The following is a 25,415-nucleotide window of genomic DNA, read 5'->3' as shown; positions in this document are numbered from 1 at the left end:
TTAAAGAAATAGTATTAGGATTTGGGGTAGGTTCATGCAACTGCCCTAATTTATCTTCTAAATGGGAGTTGGATATTTGCTGTCTCAAAGCTTCAGAATTATACTAAATGTTCTGTTGCTTCCTGAGGCTAGGACAATCAAGTTTTGAAACTTCCTACATTAAATCTGCAAAAACAAAATAAACCAATGCCTGGCTATATGCAACAGTCAATCCATTAGACTTTAATGAATGAACAACTGTGTAGAATTGGGATCAAGATTTACTACTCTCAGTTGTACTCCACCTCAGAAATCAATTTCTTCCTAACAGCTAGATGGTGAAGATTCCCTGGTTCAGCCTGTATTCTTTCCCCGTTTATCTCAAATTCTATGATGATGTGCTCTCTAATCTTTTGGCTCTAAAAGCTTACAACTTGAGGGCTCTACATTCTTACTTAATTCCCATTTGGTATTAGCCATGTGTAGCTCAACATCTGCTTCCTCGATTTTCACATTTCTTGGTTTCTCTTCAAAATTTGCTATTCGAATAGTAGAAAGGACAGCATCAACTGCCTTAAGTCATCACATATCAGACCATATGGAAGTTTAATCAAAATTCCTGTCAACTTCACCTTCAAAATAATCCCTCCATAAAATACCTCCACACCTGTGACTCTAGTCCCAACACCTTTTGTGTCTCTAGCTAGGACCTACTCTGAATAAGCACTTAAACTTGAAAGCTTTCTACCTGGCATGTGAGCTTTTACCGCTGCCCTCAAAGTCAACAAACCTAGCAGCCAGGAGAATCCTTTGAATGGGTATCAAATCATGCCATCCTTGCTCTCAGCTCCTTCCAAAACCCTATCTCAGAATAAAGACAATCTGCCCCAACCTACTTTCTCAATTATCTCCCACATCTCTCCATCTTGCTCATCCTGTAACACTCCTTGGCCCCATGATATTTTCGAACCATGTCACTGCATTTCTGTTCTATGTATTTCTTGAGAAAACTCCTAAGATATACAAATGGTTGTACCACACATTTTAATTAGGTATTTCTCAAATGTTATCTTTCTAAGAATCATTAAATAAAACAGCCTTTCCCTAACCATGGTACTTTATCCCTTTTATCTTGCCTTGGTTTTCTTTGCACCACTTTATTACAAAACAACATGGCTGATACTTTTGTTTATTGTTAGTAATCAAATTAAGCTTTAAGATGGCAGGCATTTTGTGCTTACCTTCCCCTCTCTTCTGTGACTTTGTGCCTACAGCAAGCATCAGTAAACTGTGCTGCATAAAATGCTCAGAGATGGAAGGAATAAAAAATTCAAGAAATTCAAATACATAAAATATTGGCTCATTCTGTGGGTATGCTGTGCAATGAGTGTGCACCTTAGGGATAACCCGAGTCTGAAAAGTGCACTATGGAATTCTGTGCTCTTTCTTTCTCCCATGGAAAGAAGAACCAAGCAAATAAACAAAACAGTAAAAATGTGTGTGTGTGTGTGTGTGTGTGTGTGTGTGTGTGTGTGTGTGTGTGTGTGTGTGTAATGTAAGGGGTTATAAGAAAACTGTGGGTAGAAGTAGGGCAAGGGAAATATTGTAAAAGAAGGAAAGCACACTAGAACATGTAGGAAAAAAAACAGCCAATGTCAAGAAGACAGAGCATTCACTTCCACATAACAGTTGGTCTCGCAGATCCAGATAGTGGAATAGTGAATGCGGACAGATGTTGGGGAGAGGGAGGGGACAGGGGGGCGTGGCGTGGCATGGACACCAGACTATTTAAGAGCATACAATTAGATTAAGAGCAATAAACTAGTGCTTTATAACACAGCAGAGTGACTATAGTGCGTAACAGTGTTTCTAAAGAGCTAGAAGACTTCTAACACAAACAAACTAGAAAATAATTGAAGTGATTATGAAAAGGGTGAGGCAGGGTGATAAGGGAAGAAATATGGGGAGACAGCTAAAACTAAGTATCATTTGAGAGATAGTATAGAAACTTACTTCATAAAATACATGCATATATGAACGCGATCTAATGGAATCATCAAATAATGGGAAAGAGAAAGCCCCAACTAGACATTTCACCATCAAATGAAACATCCAGTCTCTGGAATGAATTACATCTAACTGAGTTGTTGCCTAAAGGAGCCCTATGGAAACCTCCAACCAGGCTATTGACAAGGCTATTTATTGTTTGTTCTTCACAAGCTGATGGTAAGGCCTTACACCAAGAGATAATACCTATATAACTCATTCAACATGAAGAAGAAGTTACGCTGATGCTTACATAGAGCCTTCATCCCTACTGATTGGTAAACACCAATGGTACTGGAAGAACTCTGCTCTTACCAGAGGAGAAAGGTAAACACCAACCCAACTACATACCACTTGCTCTACAATGGCAGCCTACAGGATACACTGGTGCAACAGTGGCATAAATGTTTTGGAAGTAACCAACCAGTATCTGAAAATTAAGGCCCACTCCATGAAATGCCCAACACTCCTCAGATGGCCAAGAACCTGAGAATAGTTATGCCATAGACCTAGGGGAAATCCAAGCACTACTGTTCTGCTAAAAGAATGCAACAATTAAATGACTCCTAATGACATTCAGCTATACATCTAAATCAGCATCTTGCTCAGTCAGCATCAAAGAAGCTCCCTCCTGCAGTAGAAGAAACAAATACAGAGGCCCAGAACCGAACAAGGTGCAGAGTGAGACCACTTGAGACACTCAGTCATAAATGAGATGTCTCCATTAAATCTCTCCCGTAAGGGCTCAGGGAACTCTGTAAAAGGGGCAGAAATATTCTAACAGCCAGTGGAAATAGAAGACACCAAGGAAACAAGGCCTTCTATAAGATAAAAAGGTAGATTACTGAATCTACTTTTAAAAATCAGCTATTAGTTTTAAGTGTTTTACATTGGATTGGACTTCTGTATACTGTATATGAATTTTGTATATTGATACAAATTTGAGACTAATTTTGTTAATACACACTGTACATACATTTCTAATCTGGTATTGTACCTATACAGTTTATTTAACAATGTAACACAAATATCTAGTCCCTGAAAACTATTATTACCAACTGTTTAGGATAATCAGGAAATGCAGGTTAGTAATTAGTCACATATTATAATCAAACGTGTAGTCACATTAGGTATGTTTTTCAAGGTCAAACAAAGATATATTTTAGATACATAGGCCATCTTCAAACACTTCAGAGATCTACAGAATATGGCATTCAAGATGTTTTAACAATGAGACATGTCTGCTTCTGCCAGCAGCAATCTATTTTTAGAAAATAATGGGCATGCATCAAAGAAACTCCACATGGAGTTTACTTTGTGACAAAAATGCCCCTGCCTCGACTGCTGACAGTATGCTGTCCTAATTAGGACACAAAACAAAGTAATTACTAAACTTTGTCAAGACAAGGAGGGACAGCCCTTCAGAATGTCCTACTTCACATAAGGATGTTAGATATGATAGGCCTGTAGGCCACAGAGGAAATTTGGGTGACCGTCCAGGCAGCCAGCTGTTTCTGTCATTACTCAATTTTTTGGAAGTCTCTTGCTTGTACTTTCTGCTTACTCAGTTAATATTATTTCCTTCTTGGATCTCTGAGGGAGCTGAATACTAGATAGTTATAATTTTTCTTGCTTACCAGACACAGAAAACAAGATATGATAGGAAGTAAATTTTGACTCACCAAGATAAGATAGATATGAAGTATTTTCTCTGAATTTGTGAAATGAAAATGAACTATACATTGCTGATGTATTTATTGCCTATATATTGTATATAATTATCGTTTTTACTTATATAGCTTTTCTTATATTAGTTATAGCCTTCTTTTCTATTTTAGACAAAAAAAGAGTAGTGTAGTGGCATTTTGTATGTATTTTAATAAATAAAACTTGCCTGAATATCAGAGAGTAAAACAGTCCCACTGGTCAGTCTTACAGACCAGGCAGTGATATTTAATTCCAGCAGCCACACTAGCTAGCTATTGAGACCAGGTAGTGGTGGTGCACACCTTTAATCCCAGCCCTAGAGAGGATTATAAAATGGGAGGAAACAACTTAGTCTCACTCTCAGATTCTTGCAGGCAGTATCACCATTTTGGACTGAGATAGAGATAAGAGTCAATGGCTGTTTTGCTTTTATGACCTTCAGGTTGAACCCCAACTTCTCTGAGTTTTTATTAACTGTGCTTTACTTCTAGACAAGCAATCAACACATGAATTCAGAGACTGTGATGCTATGCACAGGGCCTGCACAGGTATAAGCCAGTACTGAGAGAAATAGACACAACCCCTCCCCCACCCCAATTTAGAAGTCATCTTCAATTGATAACCATTTGCAAAGGAAAAAAAAATAGTTTTCTCTAATGGATTCTCACTGGGTATACAAAGGACATTTAAAGGTAGGCTGTATGTCCAGCAGGAGATAGGCAACACAAAATGAAACTAATGATATTTTGGAGTATCTACCTCCCCTTTTTTTTCTCATAATGTTTTGTCTGGGCATTTTAAACTTTATATGTCTTTTGTTTATAGATTATGAACACCATTTTCTTCTTAGCTAAGAAAGATATCATAACACAAGGCCAATCATAACAGAACTGGCCAATTATGGGGAAAATTTCAAACAGTCAATCTGTTTTGTTTCAAGTCTGACTATCTTGGCATAGGCATCAAAAATACACTAAAATTCAGCTTAATTATAATAAATTTTTAATATAATGCCTACATTATAATAAAGACACTAAGTATAGAAATACATCAGAAAATAAAATTATTATGCAGTGTTAAATCAATGCATGGAACTCATGCTTTAAGTTATGTGTTTCTATCCTATTGTAATTCTAAAGTTTCATTTCTTCAATACCAAATAGCACAACTTATAATCAGTTACCTATTTAATAGTGACAGCAACAATCCTAAAAACCTTTTTAAGGAGAGATAGCTACTAAAACTGGCTATTTCGTCATAAAATACTAAATATGCACTTTTTAAAAGTTTCATTCATTTATCTGCTACCACCTTTGTTTCTGGACACAAACCATTCTTATTGAGAGAGTATGGATATGCACATGCTACAGCTCTCATGTGAAAGTCCAAGGACAACTTCAGAAGCTAGCTCTCTCCCACCATGTAGAACCTGGGGATAAACTCTAGTAAGGCTTACCAATCAACGAACAATTACACAAATGACTTTCTCTGTGTAACAAACATTCTGGCTGTCCTGGAAACTCACTTTGAGGCCTCAAACTCAGAGGTATGCCTCTGTCTCCCTTGGGATTAATAGAGTGCACCAACACCGTCAAGCACAACTTTACAAATAAAAGAGTTAGTGCTCTAAGGTGTTTTGTTACCCTAAAGAAAGAGAGGTCAAAATACTCTTAAATTTACTAATAAGCTTCTGAACCAATGCTCTTTTTCAAGATAATATCTTTTATAATAAAAGTAAATTATAGAAAGAATGGCTAGAAAAATCTAGAGTAAATAGGAGTGTGAACTATTATACAATTTTCTTTTTGCTACAGTAACAAACACATGTACTCAGGGTAATGGGAGTTCTGCATTGTTGGATACATAGCATTTCAATAATTTTCTGTTTATAAATCTAGTAACCGTGTTCACAAAAAGACCCTTTTCATTGCTTTTCAAAACAACACAATTAATAAGGAAAAGGAAGAGGACATGATTTAACAGTGTGCAAAGACCTGCATTTACAAACAATTTGTCAGTTCAGGTTCCTTATATATCTATAAACATAGTTCATTTAAAATTCCTTCCTTGCAAGGAATCCAAAGCGAACTGTTAGGGCACTGAAGAACACACTACTGGGATATAAAGAATGACAGATCCCAAGCTCATTTATCTAAGCAAAAAATAGCTCCATTGGCAACTATTTTCCTAGCTTTTTAAAGAGCAGTCAAGGGGAGCTGGACAGATAGCTCAGAGGTTAAGAGCACTGACTGCTCTTACAGAGGTCCTGAGTTCAATTCCCAGCAGTCAGTCACATGGTGGCTCACAGCCATCTACAATGAGATCTGGTGCCCTCTTCTGGCATGCAAGCATACATGGAAGGAAAGTTGTATACATAATAAATAAACAAACAAACAAACAAATAAATCTTTTTTAAAAAGAGCAGTCAATATTTCCATGTTATTAATAAGAAAGAGCTTAATAAATTATGTGAATTCAGATCACCCTGGTCTACATAACAAGTTCGAATACAGCCATGGCTGATACACAGAGAAACCTTATGTATGTGTGTTGCAAGCGTGGGGTGGTTTGTTTGTTGGTTGTAGAGCCTCACTTTGAGTTGGATCCCCAGGATCTACAGTGGTGAGTGAGAACCACTTAAAAAATCACTTTCTTTTCATTTTCCATTAAAAAGAAAAAAAACAGTATGTACCAACACAAAAGAGTGAAGAGTGAGGGAGAAAATGACGGGAAGAGGAAACACAAAAACAGCGATAACTGGATAATTTCCCATGAGACATAAATCTCAAATTTATTTTTAATATCTTAAAGATTCCCAAATATGTTTGTTAGTTTAGATTAGCAAAGTGTGAAAAGCTCAGCTTTCACTAAGAAAACAGTTTTTACAATGTTCTAACAAAGTTTTACTATGCAAATTAACTTTTCTACTGAGGGGAAAAAGCCAGAAGAGAACCTAGTGTACAGGCAATTCAAATAATGAGCTCCCACTAAGTCTACTTTCCCAACACAGTAATAGCTTCACAGACCTCCAACTTATTACCCACCCCCTTCCAAACACGGTTTCTTCACGTAGCCTTGACTGTCCTGGAGCTCACTATGTAAACTAGGTTAATATCAAACTCAAGAGATTTGCCTGCCTCTGACTCTTGAGAACTGGGATTATAAGCATGTGCAAAAATGTTCAACTTACTCAATTTTTAAGAAAAACACAAGCCAAAAAATAAATAAAATCACTAACATATAACAACCCATTCTTTATTAACAAATGTAAATGATAAAAATTACTTACTGCAGGTACCAGTAACTTCTTCACTTCTTCAACTGCTCTCTTCAGCTTGATTTCTGCTCTGTTCTGAGCATCTTCCACAGTGATTAGTACATGTAAATCTTCATTTAGATGCTCCCAATTAGGCTTGCCTCTGTTTTGCTCCTCCTAAAAAATTTTTTTTACAAAGCTCAATGTCACTAATACCGTTTTCCAAAGACAGAATATATATTCTGTAACATGAACCTATTGCTAGTTGCTTAACGCCATGTTTCTATTATTCTACTACAATGATATTACAAAGATTTTCAATTATTTCCCAAACCCAAACCAAAGCCTGGCAATGGGACTAGTCAGTCAAATGAGAACTCAATAAATATCCATGCTGCGCCTACTATGTATCCAGCTGAGGTTGTAAGTGACCAAGACAACCATGAGTGATAGTGCTGCTACTCTAGGAGTCCTGCAGAGCCATTTCTAAAGCATAATGAGTGATTTCTTTACTTATAAGAAAACAAAGTTATCAAGGTTGAACAAGTCATTTACCAATATCACAGCAAACAAGCTGCTAATTTAGGAGATGAATCAAACTTATTCTCCAATTGAGTGTGCTTCCATTCATTACAACACTTTAAATAACACTGGTTCTAGTCAATACTAGGAAAAGTATTTTGAAAAATAGGTTCCATCATGTAAAAGAAATACGTACTGTTTGATGTGACTATTTCAAGTAGTAATTATGGCAAAAATAAACCATAGCCAATGACTGTTGTAATTGTTTAACTGTATTTCTACTGACCTTTACTTTTAAAAATGAACTATTCAGTTGAATGGAGCACTCTTGCTCTTGCCCACACTCCAGTGAAAACCATGCACATGTGGGTAGCACTAAATGGACAGGGTGGGTTTTAAAAAAATAAAACTAAAAAAGACGGACAAGAAGTCTGAAGATCAATGTATGTATGGGAATCCCGGAGGAATTGGACGGGGTTAGATTTGATGTTTTATTGTATACACATACCAAATTTTCAAGTATTAAAGCAAAAATGAAATATACAGTATCAAGTCCTAAACACATGTTTCGTAGGTGACGGACTGTCTCTCAACTTCTGTGATAACTTCTGGTTACCAAGCAAGGAATATATGTACATGTTGAAAGCCTTATCAAACTACTTGCAAGATGAGGGCAGGCAGCCAAATACAGATTTAGGCAACTTATGAATGTACAAAGTCTTAAACTTGAAAAACAATTTAAGATTGTGAGTGTAAATATGACTGGTACACAGACTTAAAACAAATTATCAGAGGTAAAAATAAAAAGATCTTTTTTGTCAGACCTTTCTTGTAAAGAACATTAGTTACTGTGATTGCAGTCAAGGGAAGTAAACTGATATGATAAAACAGGCTTTTCTATTACGTTTCACATTATTGGGGACAAACAATAAAGACAAAAGTAAGATCTACTAGCCGGGCGGTGGTGGCGCACGCCTTTAATCCCAGCACTTGGGAGGCAGAGGCAGGCGGATCTCTGTGAGTTCGAGACCAGCCTGGTCTACAAGAGCTAGTTCCAGGACAGGCTCCAAAACCACAGAGAAACCCTGTCTCGAAAAACTAAAAAAAAAAAAAAAAAAAAAAGTAAGATCTACTAAGTACCAACTTTTATCAACTAGTGACTTTAGTAGGAAAATGTACCTACATAGTCAAGGCTAAATGAATCTCAAGAAAAAGTAGCAACAATCAAACATTATGCAAACTAGTTAGCCTAGAGCCTAACTATTTTCAGTATTACATCACACCACATTCTTTTTAACACATATTGGCAAAGCTAGGTTCCTGGTGGTTACTGCATTTTAAAAGTACTTCCATGAAGACATCAATGTGAAATAAAATGGTGGCAATGCATCATCGGGAAAATCTAAAGAGTACACAAGAAAACAACTACAAAAGCAATCAATAAATATTAACTGTGGCTACTTAAAATATTTTCAATTTTAAGATTATATAAATACCAATTCAGTTACTTGTCAATATTTAATAAATAAAGGGATGGGCTCTTTCTTTTTACCTAGGGTACACCATAAAGAGATGTGAGTGCAAAGAGTCAATGAATTAAGAAATTGGGACCCCAGGCGTCATTTACATGGCAAAGCATACAACACACACATAATATTTCTGTGGCAAGACTCAACTTAAAAATCAAATTTTAATGTTAAAGGATGTTTTTATTTCCCACCAAAGTTTTAATTTATTTGTTTACTCATTTATATACTTATTTATCTATTTATTTGTTTTTTGGGGGACAGGGTTTCTCTGTAGCTTTGGAACTAGTGCTGGACCAGGCTGGACTGAAACTCAGATCTGCCTGCCTCGGCCTCCCAAAAGCTGGGATTAAAGGCACCACCACACTGAAAATTTTATTTATTTTTATCCCCCTGGTATACTTGGGGAAGTTTTCTGTATTATCTTGTAGTCTAAATAAATTACTATCTATCTATTTATCTATCTATCTATCTATCTATCTATCTATCTATCTATCTATCTATCTATCTATCTATCTATCTATCTATCTGGGATTTACATTTCTAGCCAAGACAAAGAAGCAGAAGCAGCAAGACTCACTCCTCACTCTACTGACATAACCAAAGTGTATGAGACAACAATCACAAACTAGAAATTAGAGACTGAAGAAAAGAAATGGCAATGGTGAAGGCGCAGGGACCAACCTGCAACTACCCAACTTCATGGCTTTAGTCTTGGTCCACTCACCTATGAGTCCAGGAGAAGGAAAGCAGGCAAAGCTGAAGAGGGCTGGAGAGCTCTCAAGCACTACAGGCAACAGTTCCCAATGCATGAAGCTAGGGAGAGAATTCTAAAGGCCAGGAAGCAACCAAAGGATTCCACATCACAAAGTACCTAGCTCTCTCACATGGAGCTAGACTGAAACATCTCATGATTCACCAACAGCATACCAAAGGGAAACAATTCAACCTAGTATGAGCTACAGTATTGCCTAATAAATTACAAAACCAAGAACTAAGGGAACCACAAAAAAAAAAAAAAAAAAAAAAAACCTTAAGGGAACTAAACATTTCCAACTACCTCAACCACTTGCCAGGAAAAAAAAAAACAATAAACTAAGTGGCATTTTTAAGAGTAATAGGATATCTTCCCAACAATGTAAAATTCTCTATCTACTGTCTAGTCAGAAATTAACAGTCACCAGGGCTGGGGAGATCACTAGGTCAATAAAATGCTTGCTCTGTATGCACAAGAACTAAGTTCAGATCCCTAACTCTACTAATAATAAGTAAGTAAGTAAGTAAGTAAGTAAGTGAGGGCATAGAGGGCTCACTGGTCAACCAATCTATCTGAAACAGTGGACTTCAGGTTCAGAGAGAAACCTATTTCAAGAAATAAATGGGTACTATACTGAGCAGTGGTTGCTCTTCAAGAGAACCTGGTTCGACTCCAAGAACATGGCAGCTCACGACTACCTTATCTGAAACTTCAGACCCATGACATTTGACTCCCTTTTCTGGCCCCTGTTGGCATTGTACATACATGCTGTATAGACATACATGAAATAAAAAGTGAATGAATGAATGAATGAATGAATGAGGAGAGACCTGGGGAGAAAGATGCTCAACCTCATGCTACTGCCTTTGTGTACACGCACACATGTGAACAAACACATACACAGAATGGTGGTGGTGGTCATTAAAGATTGTATGAGATGAAAAAGGTAATTTAAAACAAATCTACTCATAACAAATGTTATAATAAAGGCTTCAAAAGCTATTATGTCTTTATAATGTATACATACACTAACAGGAGATACAAAAACTAATTCAAAACATATCAGAAAATATTAAAAATAAAACTGAAATCATGACTTACCACGGAAATTTTTATTCACAGAAAACACAAAAGTCAAAGAACTTAAAAAAAAAAAGATATTACCTGCCTTGTAGGAACAAAGAATAGGTTGCAATATAATCTGCCATTATGCTTTAATTTACTGGAGGAATAAATTTGAGTGAATAAAATTTGAGTCTTTAGAATTCTGTTTTGCTATTCTAACCATATTTGAGTGAGATTCTAAGCACATCTTGGGCGGAACACAGACAAAACAGATTAAAAAAGTTTTGTCTTGTTTTTTAAGACTAATTTTTATCTTCTAAGTCATGTCAAATTCCTTTCTCGCAAGCCATTTTCTAGGTTAAGTGAAAAGTATCAAGAATTGGGAGAAAGCACATGGCAAAACAGACATCTACATAAAATACCTTTTCTTCTAAGAGAGGACCATTCATAAATTTCAAGAGGACTGACATATAGTCATTTAGCACAGAGAACTCTTCCCAATTGCAATCATGATGTTTCTTTGTTTTTTTTTTTATGTAGCTTTAAGGCACTTTCAGTGGACAACCATTTCTTTAAATGAAAAATTACCTACTTATTATTTTAAAGCTGCTACATCTAGTGACCTAAAAGTAGGATTTAAAACACCATTCTAAACATTTGAGACACAACTACTGTTTTGATTATGTGGTATCAAGTCTGCCAGTTTTGCAGTTTGAGACTCAGTTCTAATTACAGAACTTGTTTAAATAAAGGAATTCGGTAACATGAACAGCATCAGAGCAAACTGACTGTCCACCCTGGAAAGACTCTTTGAAGTTTTAATCTCCAGTCAGGCAAATCAGAACAAGATATCTGTCCTCTTGTGCTCTTAAAGTGAAAGTTCTCAGGATTAAATCCCTTGGAAAATGATTTTATAAATCTAAATATACTGAAATCAACCAGTTTCTAACAAGTTTTATCTTTAGGTCAAATATCAAAACCCAACAATTTTCAGTTACATATATTATCTTAAGTTAGTTTAAGAAATATGTATTTAATTAGTGAGGAAAAAAAGACACCAAGAATTTAAAGGAGAGCAAGGGAGAAAAAGATGGGAGGGTCTATAAAGTGATGAAAGGAAGAAATGTTATAATCTCAAAAAAAGAAAGCATTTGAGCAGAAAAAACTGGACATAAAGTACATTCCACACTGTACAATTCTTCCAGTCATAAAGCTAACCTAAAATCCTATTTCTTAAATTTGAGTCAAAACAAAAATCCTGCTTTGCAAACAAGAAAAATTTACTCATACATAAATACCAGAATAATTTTTATATTTAGTTTATTGAAACTGTTTTAAGAAAAATATAGGCAGCAAGAATTAAGCAAATCCTCGTTAAATTGAGCTTAAATTGAGTCTAGACAAGAACAACTGTTCATTCAAAGAATTTGTATTATTTAATGTCAATTGTTTTCTTAAGTTTAAAACAGAAGATGCCGGGAGTGGGTGAAGCATGTTCGCAGTCCCAGCACTAGAGAGAAGCAGGTAGGAGAATTCAGTTTGAAGCTAGCTTGATGGTAATAAATCCCACCTTAGTCTGAACTACACAGTAACACCCTGAAACACACACACACACCAACTATGGATATAAGAACTGACCCCAGTGCTGAATCTTTACACAATATACCTAAGAGTGTCTGGTGTACAATGAATAATTTATTACTCTACTCTTCGTTTTCACAGATTTGAATCTTTTATATCTTCGTGAGTGTTCTAGATATTAGTTTCCATTATTTGTTATTAACAGCTCTACATTCAACTGATGAAATATCAAATGTACTAGTTCCTAACATTTACTCTGCTAGCAAATACTAAACCCAGTTTTATCATCATGTACTTTAACTCACTATATTAAGCTAACATATACCATATTTATGCTAGAAATTACTTTCTAAAATATACAGGAAAGTATTTTGCATGTAATAAATACTGAAGAAACATTTGATAATAAATTATTTTACTATAAACTGAAATAGCAAGTAACACAAAATATACTGGATAAACATTAATTTATGCCCCGGACTGTGTGATCTATTCTATTATGAAAATGTTACTCACAGCTGCCCTTGTGGCATTTTGAACCCATCACTACCAAACAATTGCAGAATGACTTGAATTGAGTGCAACAGATCCAAGTGGTGCTGGTTCACATCTTTAATCCCAGTGTTTGGGAGTCACACACTTTTAATCCCAGCACTAATGAGCTAGAAACAGGAGCGATATGGCTGGGTGGAGAGAAGAATATAAAGGGGAAAAGACAGGAACTCCGTGGAGTGTGGAGTCTGAGGATTCGTGGAGACAGGACCTCACTCTTTCAGTCTGAAGACCTGATAAAGGTAAAAAGTTTTTCAAGTGGTTGGCTGCTTTGTTTTTCTGATCTTCAGCTTGAACCCCAATATCTGTCTCTGGGTTTTTATTATTCGTACCACACCGTGGCAAGATAACAGGTACATAATTTATAACTGTTTGGATTCCATGGTGCCAAGCACTCATCACATATTACTAAGATTATATGATTACTGGAGTACTAGGTACACAGAAAATTTTGAAATGTTAAATTTCTTTTCTTGATTGTAGTTTTTTTCCTTAGTATCAAAGTTAGAATCAGTAATTTTTTTTTTAAAGAAGAGTATCAGACCATGGTTAAATAGACTCAGTAAACAAATATTTTGTAACGTTTAAGATTATCTTAAAAGTTATCTGCTTTTGCCTGAAAATTCATAGCTAGGTAACCAACCAAGATCACAGAGGTAATCTACAGCAACATTTTAAAACTCTACAGGTTTTTCTACTGCACAGCTAGGAGACAGAAGGCAGACACAGCAAGGGAACACCTCTATACTTATTTAATAATCTGAAAGAAATACCATCTGGTAGAGGTAAATATATAGAGAGATATAGTTAATTCTGGATTATTCAAATGGCTACTGATTTTATGAGCAGTCCTTTCTCTAACATTTAAAAAAATCTTCACTACAATATTTCACATACCCATATGTAGGCAGAGTTTCTCTATGTCTTGACAGCCACTCCCAAATAACCATTCATATTCTTAATATTAATTATACAAGTTTGACCAAAAGTTTAGGTTTGTCTCCAGCTAGCTCTTACAACATATATTAACCCACTTCTATTAATCTATGTGCTGCTCCGAGGAGCCTCATTTACCTCATCTATGAAATTTCCATGTTGTTTCTACCAAGTCTGGCTTGTGCCCACCCTTCTCCCCAGCATTCTCTCTGTCCCCAAAATTCTGCCTAGCAACTGACCAATCAGGTTTTTATTAACAATGAGAACACATTTTTCACGGTTTTCAGAAGGATTATTCCATGGCACCAATACTTGTGTGTTTTTTTTCTAAAAGATCTATTTTACATAATTTGAAAACTGAAAGATTCTCTGGGCATTTCTCATTTCGTACATCTATTATACAAAACCTAAGACTTTGCTTCTGATATTTCATTTACATTTGGCTAACAAAATAACTACAGAAATTTTTCATATATTTTTTCTGTAATCTGAACAGCAAAGCAAAACCATAACACAGTACAGTTAGTGCAGAAAGGCACAGTGTCACACGCCCATCCATTTCTCTTCAATGTTTTCATTTCCTTTGGGTGTTTTTGCAACATCATCCCTCAGAATCAGACAGGTGCTTATTTTTTAAAATTTAAAGGCATCATTTTAAAAACATTCTTTAATGATGCTGTTAGCAAAGCTCGTGTCAAAAGCATGAACAGTGTAGGGCTAACAGAGGCCATGCCAAAATAAAGTACCAATGTCAACCATCTCACCAACTCCCCATTTTATAAGGTTTACAGGTAAAAAGTTTCATGAATTCTCCTACGTAAGTTATAGTTATGTATTAAAAATTTGTAACTTCCAAGAAACCACTTTTGAAAATGCCAAAAATTACTTGCCATCTAAAAATCCTATTACATTCGCAACTTTTTTACTGGCATAAAACTGAATTTTAGAAAATGTTCTATATATGATCTATGTTATAATATTAATTACTATTAAATGTTAGCCACCACATTAATGATTTCCCTGGTCATGGACAGCTCTACTCCATTTAAGACAAGAATATCTAAATTACATAAATCATAACTTTGCTCAGACCAAAACCTAAATGACCTTCACACTGAATATATTAACATATGAGTTTGAGCTCAACACCAACAAAACCACTAAGAGCTAGGTAGAACACAGGGGCCCGGCTGATCTATATCTTCCAGAAATATCTAACAGCACTATTTCTTAGTCAACAATGAAATTAACCAAAACATGGGGAGCTACTGTTAGAGTGATTATTTGGTGTGGATTCATAAGTTGTGGTTGGTGCCTTAGTTAGGTTAACTCTAGCTGCCAAGTTTCCCATTTAGGCTTACTGTTTAGGGTAGCCCGTAAAATGATTTGTACCTTCTCAAGAGCAGAAAGACAAATGAGTAAAAACATCATGTATGGCTTTCAAATTCCTAGCTCTGAAATCATTCACTGCGTTCTTCCTAATGTTTTCACATCTACACCTAATTCTACTGATCTGCAGCATTTCAGTCATTCTAAGAAATTTTTTTTATAGTTTATCTACTATACATTGTGTGTATGACATAAGAGGGGTGCGGTTGCCCGATCCTGCAAGGGAACAACTTTTGGTTGTTCTTTGATTGTCCTTTCCACTGTGGATCTGCAGGGGTTGAATCAGTGTCAAATCTGCACAGCAAGCATTTGCCCACTCAGTCGTCTCAAGGATAAATTCTAAGTCATGTAAGTGCCACAGCAACATTTTTGAAGCCTGGCATGTCTTACTAATGTTGTGAGGCATCAGTCAAACACTGCTGTTCTTGCACAGCCATTGCTGCTGTGATCCCCATGCTTTAAATCCTCACCAAGATGCCCAGAGAGTAATGCTTAGCCATTTTTCCAAACCAGTTTCTAGTGACAGAGGATATTAAGAAGGCTGCAAAGACAATGAGGTAGGACCATCTTGTCTGCTGCTTGCTTAGAAGGTCCTGGGTTCCTTGGTTAATGCTCCCCTTTACAAATATGGCAGAAGCAGAGGTAACAGCCCTTTGCATCCCTGGTACACACGAGACTCAGCTATAAATATTGTTCCTGCTTTTGTTGTCAACCAGAAAGTCTACTTCCAATCAGGAAGCACTCACTGGTCTTCGATAAATGCCGCACATCGCGGCCCTGGTCTGCCAGCTTCGGGAAAAGGGGCTGGAGGTTGGTTTACAGACGCAGAGACAGATCGACACACTGACCTCCAAATGCTGGTTCAGAAAGCCCCAAGAATGCCCCTTTATTGTGTTCAGGGGCAGATTATATAGAGATAGCCGTGCACCAGCCAAACCCACCAGAAACCACTCTCCTACCATCAGGAACTCCTGAAGGTCTTGTGCTCAGAGCAGCTGTAGGCACTCAGATCAGGGGAAAACAAATTGTTTACAAGAAATCCACAATCTGTGGTCTCACTGCTCCCAACATCTCCCCCCTAAATTTTTTTTTATAAAACAGAAGACCCTCCTGTCCTCACAGCCTTTTGGTCTCTACTGCACCTAGATTCACTTTGGCCAGCACTCTATTGAACCTGTACTTAGGAGAGAGTGACAGCATCTCCTCAGGAGAATACTGGCTTTTGGGAAACACAAGAGAACAACTTAAGCCTGTAAAACAGATAGATTCAAGTATCCCAGAGCCTTTAAATTTGGACTTTCAAATTTAAATTAAGAGACTGCCCTATTGTAGGAGCAGGTAGACTTATGGCTAGTACAACAAATGTCTAGTTCACGTCTGTTAATATTGCTAATGCCTCTTATGTGGTGAAACAACTCAATGGCTACTTGAATAGCCCTTGAAATGTTACAATTAGCACACCAGATTCTAACTGTTTAGCCAAAGGGATGGTTGAATACCATAGCCCAAATGGGAGGCTGGGTCCAGTGGTAATTGGGGACCCTATTGCTGGCAATCTTAATGCCTGTTGCCATGGGTATTCATTTCTGAATTCTGTGTAAGATCAGACAACCCATCAGAGTGCAGCATATGGTCACTTAGCAAGTCCTTCTGAGCCTGTTGGCCAGTAACTTGAACATACTCCATGTTTGGTTGCAAATACTGCTCCCAACAGATAAACATGTGTTGAATTGTGGCAACAAACTAACTTGTTAGTTTAGTTAAGATAAAAACCAGACTTTTCATAGTCCCTGACCGCAACACATATTAAAACTTCATTCTTAAAGTTCCTATATTATCAACACTCATGACAGCACAGACTACTATGACATAAAAAAGCACGATTAAAAATAAAGACACTTCTTCCTTTAATGTGCATCACAGTAAATAATGAAAAGATTAAGCCAACAAAAAGCTATTAAAATGATACGGCTATTAAAGATAATAAATTCATTGTTTTTTCACAAAAATATCATGAGTTCATCTTCAGTATCCTTGTTCAATAAATTTCATACCTATTAGAACATGTTCTTTATTGCTTTCCTTCTCCTAACTTTTCATCTACTTCAGTGCTCTTTATAAAGTGAAAACACATCTCTCTGAGGAACACTCTTAATTTTCTATCTCAAGCTGATTTCTAACTCATACCCTCTACTGTTTAAGAACAGACTGGAAACTTTGAGACTCCTGAATTTAACAAGATTTTCCTTATAGAACAAAACACAGTGAGCATGCCTAGCATCCAACATACACTTCAGTGTTCTCATTGGATCTGCTTCACTGCGAAAATGTGTGCCTTAAAGTATTTCTGGTACTTTCTACTTTACATATTTTTAAGGCATCGTATTTGGTAAACACAGCTTTGTGACCATAATCTTTTATCATATCCTAGAAATTTCTATACAAAGAATTAAGCCCGAAAAAAGTTTTAAATTGTTTTCTGTTCTAAATGCTTTCTTTTATTATAACAAAAACCCAGAGACAGATATTGGGGTTCAAGCTGAAGATCACAAAAGCAAAGCAGTCAACCACTAGAAAGATTTTTCATTTCTACCAAATCTACAGACCAAATGGGCGAGGTCCTGACTCCATGAATCCTCAGGCGTCACACTCCATTTGAGTTCTTGTCTCTTCCCCTTTACATTCCACTCTCCGCCCAGCAATATTAAAATTGCTCCTGTCTCTAGCTCACTAGTGCTGGGATTAAGAGTGAGTGAGTCCTAAATACTGTGATTAAAGGTATGAGCCACCACCACCGGATCTGTTTCTGGATCAATCTTGTGTAGCCCAGTGTAGCCTTGAACTCACAGAGATCTGCCTGCCTCCCTCTCCTGAGTCATGGGATTAAAGGTGTGTGCCACCACTGCCTGGCCTTAGCTTTGCATTTTGATCTTCAGGCAAGCTTTATCTATTCAAATACAAATAAAATATCACTATAATTTCTTACTTTTTATAATAATTTGTTTTTTAGAGAATCTATTCTTATCTAAATTTTTTAATATTTGTCCCAGATTTCCTCATATAGCAAGATATACTCGCACATACCTGAAATTTCAGAGCTAATGATGTACAGATAGGAGGATCAGGAGTTCGAAGTCATACTGGGATACATGAGACTCTGTCTCAAAACAGTTCAATACGTGTATTTCCTCAAAAAGGTCTCTAGGATATATCATGCTCCATTTTTTCAGATACTAGTTATCAGTATTCTCTACCTGTTGTGAATCAACCTAATTAGAAGCTTTACCTCCTGTGCTGACATTTGAAATACAGATATTCAGTTTTGTCACATTTCTTTATTGTCCTTTTTCAATTTCAGTAACTTCCATCTTACAGCTCTTAGTTTCTTTTTAGTTATACTAAGTTTAGATTGCTGGTGTTTGCTGTTTCTAAGCCAGAAAATATTTATAAATAAAATTCTCCTTTAAACAAGTTTTTACCTCATAAATTTTGCTGTCTTGTAATTTTATATTCATTCAACCAAAACTATTTTCTGGTTTCCACCCTATGACTTGACCAATGTCACAGAGTTGTGCTGCTTATTTTCAAAATATTTGGTACTTCATTCCTTGATGGCCAAAGATTACATTACATTATAAAATTCTCATCTTTTCTTACTCCAAGACATAACATAGGTTCCATTCTAGTGCACTTAGAAGAAAATATGAATTTCCCAATGATGAGGTACAATATTTTAGCAATGCCCAGAAGGCCAAGGTAGTAGGGATAAAGTCCATCTCCTCTTCACCCAGTGACTTAAAAACTCCTTCTGACTGTGAAATTACTCTTTCTACTTTTATCTAATTTTGACTCATGTTTTAAAAGTTCTGTATTTAGGCTGTTAAGTTCTGATAAATCATTACAAAGTATTCCCTTTATTTCCTCTTGAAACTACTATATTTTACATCAGAGACACTTACTAGTTTCTAGAAAGACTGTTTCCATTATCTATTTCATCCTCCCTCTATCTTCCTATTCAGTATTCTTTCCTTGTGGCATAGCTCTTGATGTGCTTTCATGAAAGCCTCTGTGCTCTGAGGTGCATTTCTTCCACTGTTACTTAAGCAATTTCTAACAGGGCTGAAGCTGCAGCTCCATTTGAAATTTTCTCCATGTACACCTATTCTGTGGTTCTCGGTTTTCCTTTCCAGACTCTTCTGCACCCTAACCTATGAGATCCATCAGCATTTTCTTATTCATTTATTGTATTTTTAATGGATGTTATGTGTTCCTGGTTGTATGTCTGTGTTACAGGTGTGTGTGCAGGAACTACCACCAGAGGTGAGAAGACATCAGATCCCCTAGAACTAGAGCTACAAGTGATTGTGAGCAACCACGTGGTGCTAGGAGTCCAACCCTAGTCTTCTGCAAGAGCACCAAGTGCTCTTAACCACTACTGGACCATCTCTTCGGCCCCTGTTGGAGTATGTTCCATAACTGCATTGTACTTTTTAACTTTAGTAGCTTTCTAATTATACTTCTTAAAGAGCAGTATTTCTATGGTTGTCATCATGAAAAGAAAAGTTACAAATTAGATTTTTTAAAAATATTTATTTATTTATTATGTTGGTTGTGAGCCACCATATGGTTGCTAGGACCTTTGGAAGAACAGTCAGTGCTCTTAACCTCTGAGCCATCTCTCCAGCCCCCTACCTACTAAAGAATTCTTTATATTAAATTTTCCGGCCGGGCGGTGGTGGCTCACGCCTTTAATCCCAGCACTCGGGAGGCAGAGGCAGGCGGATCTCTGTGAGTTCGAGGCCAGCCTGGTCTAGAAGAGCTAGTTCCAGGACAGGAACCAAATAGCTACAGAGAAACCCTGTCTCAAAAATAGAAAATAAAAAAAAATTAGATTTTAATTTTATATGATCTACATACATTTACTTGTTTGCTATTTCACATAATGTGTAGAAATTTTGTAATCACATAGGTCAACATATATTTTCACATAATTTAAGAAATCTATATTATTAAATAACCATTATCTTTTATAAATAAATTATAATGTATCTGGTAAGGCCTACTTATCAGGATATTTACTATTACTGGTGTTAGCCACTTCCTTCTAAGCAACCAATTTTCAGTTATTATAATTTTTCATTAGTCTAAAGGACACTCATTCACATTTCCTAGTCTAATCAGCATGCTGACCATCAGTTCTTGTATCTTATTTCACTTTCACTTAAGAGTCATTTTTTACTAGTTAGATAATTCAGGTATTTGTGTTCTTTTTAACAGTCTCGTTTTTAGAAGCTATTTTCCTCTTTCCATTTATTTTCTGCTAAATTTCAGTCATTTAATGTTTTGTATATAATTTTCTTTTCTCTCCGCTTTAAAGATTTTTTAAAAATGTAATAGAAACAGAGAAAATGGAGGGCGGGGGAGGCTCTAGAAGAAAAGGTACAGGTTAGTGACTTGGGAAAAGTATATATTCAAAAGCACCAAGGTTTGTTACTAAAGCACTGTCTCCTTATGTACATATACTCTTGAGGGCTTCAGTTCAATCCCCAGAATCTGGGCAAAAACACCAGGCTCAGTGTTATCATAATTCTAGCACTAGTAGGTGGGGACAGGTGGCTTAACATTACACTAATCAGAGATCCTACTCAAAAAATAAGGGACAGTATCTGAGTGATGACAACTAGGGTTGACTTCTGGACTTCACAAGCACACACATGAACACACCCACACACAAAAAAGGGGGAGGGGATACTAAGGGTAGGAAAGTTTCAGCAGGTAAGACAAGTGGCAATAAAATAGCCTGGTAACCCGAGTTTGGTCTCAGTGAAAAGCAACTCATGAAGTTGTCCTCTATCTCCACAAGTGCACCACACAGCACAGATATGCCTCGGCACACAGGCAGGTGTGTGTGTGTGCACACACATACTATGCCTGGCTTCAACTTCATGAGAGTAACTGAAACATCTGTTAATTCCACCTCAACTAACAGTTTAAATAAAAAGATAAGACTTTTTTTCTAAGAATGAGGGAAATTTTTTAAGAACATTAGTGTTCTTAAAAACAAAGTTTAGTAATTCTAAATTTTAGGTTTAGAATAAACTTTTTTCAAGAAACAGGAAAAACTTCTGAAATGAGAAAAAATATAGTTTAAGGTGATAATGGTTTTGTGGTTTTTGTTTTTTGAGTGGGAGGGAGTTTCAGGCATTTCAATAGTCTCCTGGCTCAGCCTAAATCCTTGAATCTTAAAGACATTGGTCTCATGCTGAACCTATGTTTTTCACAGGTACTGAATGACTAAGAAGAACTGGCTTGACAGTAATTGAAACTAAAATATGTTTTAAGCCTTTGTTATATATGTAAATTCAATGTGAAAATATAAAAAGAGCTTTAAGTAGTCTGAAAACCTTGAAATTAATGGCTATAAACTTTCAATGGCATTTAAGGACTTTAAGGATATAACATCTCTCAAATTAATAATATAGTGAAAAGAAAAATCTACAATAACCCAAAGACTCATATTATGGCAAACAGGTTAACCTCAAAGGGCCTTTAAAAACAACAACAACAACATAAAAAAGCTGTCAACTAACAGTTTGGGAGGGGAGGGGGTTCTTCCCATCAGAAAATCAAGTATATTCTAGCAGTAGTTCTAGTTGAGTGAGGTCAGTAGTGTAACCACTGCTCTCCATGTCAAACAAAGCAGGTAACTGACAGTCCTTCTGGCACCATCCCTTAACCAAAACACACAATGGATACACAGCAATGGCTCTCAAAGCTCAGGCTCTGTTACAACAGAGCTCCACTGTGTGTCAGAGTCACATTCACTTCTGTATTACACAAGCACACATTTACTGCTCAGCCAGACACCTATAATTAAGCACAAGACTATAATGCTAATATTCAGGCTAGCTTGCAAGTTTAGAGTTCCCCTCCTCCCCAGAAGGATGATTGCCTTTCATTTTAAAGTTTGAAGTAGCTACAGTTCACTTAGTTTTGATTACATAGCAATTAGATATGCAAATACACAGATCCAGAAAAATACATTTTCAGGCTTCAGATTGTGAGCAATCAGGCCCATTCTCTTCTCTTGTACATACAAGCAAACTCATTAAACAACTATTGTCTCAGGGTATGTCTGCCTCAAGCTCCCCCCTCCACACCCACTCTGGTAATGTCATAAACAACCTGAATACACTGCAGCTGCCATCTATCTTTCTTTTGGTGACTTCCTAAATGTGTACTCGAAAGCACTGCATGGGAAGCATGGAAAATTACCAGAGAAGAATATACATGTTCTAGCCTTAACACCAAGTTACTAAGGTTAGATGATGCAAGACCTGTCATCACAAAACTGACTAAAATTACTTTTTAATATACAATTTTAAAAATTATTGTGTATTAGCTCATGTCTGAAATCTAAACATACTAGGTAAGTTGAGGAAGAACTGTCTTTAGTTTTGAGACTAGTATGAACTATTTAATAAATTCCAGGCTAGCCTGAGCTACAGAATACAATCCTATCATTAAATTTTTTTCTACTAAATGATATCAGTAATTAATAAGCTAAAACAAGTGGGGTCAGCAAGATGGCTCAGCAGGTAAAGGTGCTTGCCACATAAGCCTGGCAACTCAAGTTTGGTACCCAGAACCCAAATAAAGATGGAATAAAAAAAAACAATTCCACAGGTTGTCCATTCACCTACACACACACACACACACACACACACACACACACACACACACACACACACACACACACACTGTACAAACATCATTCACAAAAAATATACACAGCCAATAATAATAAACAAATAAATAAGTATTTAAATACTATAAATACTCAGGGCCCAGACTTAAAACGCATGTATATACATCTGTGATGAGGTGAATGATAAGCATGGGGGAGTTTGTTCCATTTTAAAATTATTTCAAAAAAGCAAGTTAAAAAAAGAGATTACATACTGCTAAGCCTTTATTTTTCCAGATTTACTAAACAGATTTTGCCTGAAAAAGTCATTCCCAAACAACAAAATGTTATCTGTGAAAATAAAACTCACTTTTCCTGTACAAAAGGAGCCATTTGTCACCACTGAGGACTTCAACCGAATCATACAACTGTTCAATTTTTCCTCTCTTATGGTTTCCATTTTTACAACCGTATGAAAGCTGGTGGTGTGTTATGGTCTAGATTTGCTGCCCCAAATTCAGAGTGAGAAAACCCACAATAAAACAATGGCAAGTTGGATCTTTGAGGAGGTAGTCTGGCTTCAAAAGGAGGGAAATAATATCATCTATCTCCCTTTCTGTTCCTTACATCTGTTCAACCATACTTCTCTTTGTGAAGGATAATATCAGTGGAGTCTCCTATGGAGTACAACACTGAGCAAATACTGGATCCTGCTAGTGCCTCGATCTTTGGAATTTTACAGCCTCAAGAAAAGCAACAGCTTCTATTCATTATATACTACCCATTCTCATGTATTAGGTTACAGTGGCACAAATAGACCTCATTATAGATGGTTGTGAGCCACCATGTGGTTGCTGGGAATTGAACTCAGGACCTTTGGAAGAGCAGGCAATGCTCTTACCCTCTGAGCCATCTCTCCAGCCCTCAATAGAAAATCTTTAGATGATTCCTTTCCGTCATTATGCATGCTTCCATGAGTAAATCCAAGTATCACAAATATTTCTGAGTTACAAATAAGTCTTACTAAGTCGGTAAAATTATTAACAGAAAAAATTGCAAATGATGAAGAGCTATGTGTGCCCCCCAAAATAAAATGTTAAAAATTACACCAAACCAATTTTAAAGGAGCACAGAAATTCGCTGTACTTCTAAAAAATAAAACAAAAGCAAACAAAATCCCCCATGTTATTTTATTTCTATGCACATGTGCACACATATGTGCCCACAATCCAGATGTGGCTTTAGATACCCTGGAGCTGGAGTTGTATGCAGTTGTGAGCCACCTGCTTTGGGTGCTGGGAACCAAATTGCAGTCCTTGCAAGCACACTGTATATTCTTAGCAATGGAGCCATCTCTCTAGTGTCCATTGTAATTACTATTCTCACACCTCATCTATGAGTATAATTTTTTATTAAATAAGAATGAAAGGACTTGTACTTTCAGAGCAGTAGAAATGATCCCTTAATTATGCTCGTATCTTTTAATTTCAAAAAGATTCCTGGTTTGAGTATTTTCATTTTCTGATGAAAGAGGATCATTATTTGAAATCGTGGTTGGCTATGTAGACTTGGTTGGTCTTCAACTCTGATATCTACCCTCCTCTGCTTCCCCAATGTTGAGATTAAAGGTATATGCCATCAGATTAACAATGTTTTAATGGATCTAGATTTAATATTAAAGTAAAAAAAAATCACACTATAAATATACATGGTCCCAAAATACACATAAGCATATAAACGATGACTAACTAGACTGGGAAAAGACTGGGATTTTTAAAAACTGAATTCCAATCAGGGTTTTTTTTTTAAATACTAAAGTACATGAAATCCTATTATAATTTTTTAAATTATTTTTTGAAAATGAGCTTAGTTGTGTTTCCTATTTGTGACGTCTTTAAATCTGATGCCATTCAAATCTTACAGCTTTTGAATGAGTTGCTGCTAATGATAGCTGTCCACATTACATGTTTTCAGGCAATTTTTGTTTACTTTTTTGTTTCTTATTACTCAGTGAACTCACAACTTAAAAGAGCAGACAGTACTAGTCAGAAATTCTCTTAGTTTCAAAGATAACAATCATTATTAACAATTAATAAGGTGTCTTGACAGTCCCCATTTTAATCCTGAAAAGGGTAGGCAGTGATATTATCCTAGCTCTAACATATGTTTAGTATACAAAAGACCATAGGTTCTATACACAGCCCCCAAAATATAATAATACATCTTTAAAATAAACAGAATTATCTTAAAAAGTCCATTTCTCTGGTACCTAATTTTATTGCAACTAAGTGTGTTATAAAATTAAAACATTTTAAAATTAAAAAGCAACAAAAATTGTAATAGTATTTCACAGCTGAAGGACTAAATTGAAAAAAATCTGTAACAGAACAGAGTAGCTCACTAGACTCATGA

At 36.2% G+C, this 25,415-nt stretch overlaps 1 protein-coding gene across 7 annotated transcripts in view; it reads right to left on the bottom strand.

Moving 5' to 3' along the window:
- Window positions 1–25,415, bottom strand: part of Qki (QKI, KH domain containing RNA binding) — a 107,722-nt gene that overhangs the window by 26,233 nt on the left and 56,074 nt on the right. For all 7 annotated transcript variants that reach the window (XM_075950896.1, XM_075950905.1, XM_075950915.1 and 4 more), the window contains exon 4: window positions 7,022–7,165. In XM_075950896.1, the coding sequence (XP_075807011.1) occupies window positions 7,022–7,165 (144 nt within the window). The remainder of the gene's footprint in view (window positions 1–7,021; window positions 7,166–25,415) is intronic.

Source organism: Microtus pennsylvanicus, chromosome 1 (assembly GCF_037038515.1).
Source record: "Microtus pennsylvanicus isolate mMicPen1 chromosome 1, mMicPen1.hap1, whole genome shotgun sequence".
NCBI classification, from domain to species: Eukaryota; Metazoa; Chordata; class Mammalia; order Rodentia; family Cricetidae; genus Microtus; species Microtus pennsylvanicus.
The sequence above is the reverse complement of the archived record's forward strand: the minus strand, read 5'-3'. Positions and strand labels throughout refer to the sequence as shown.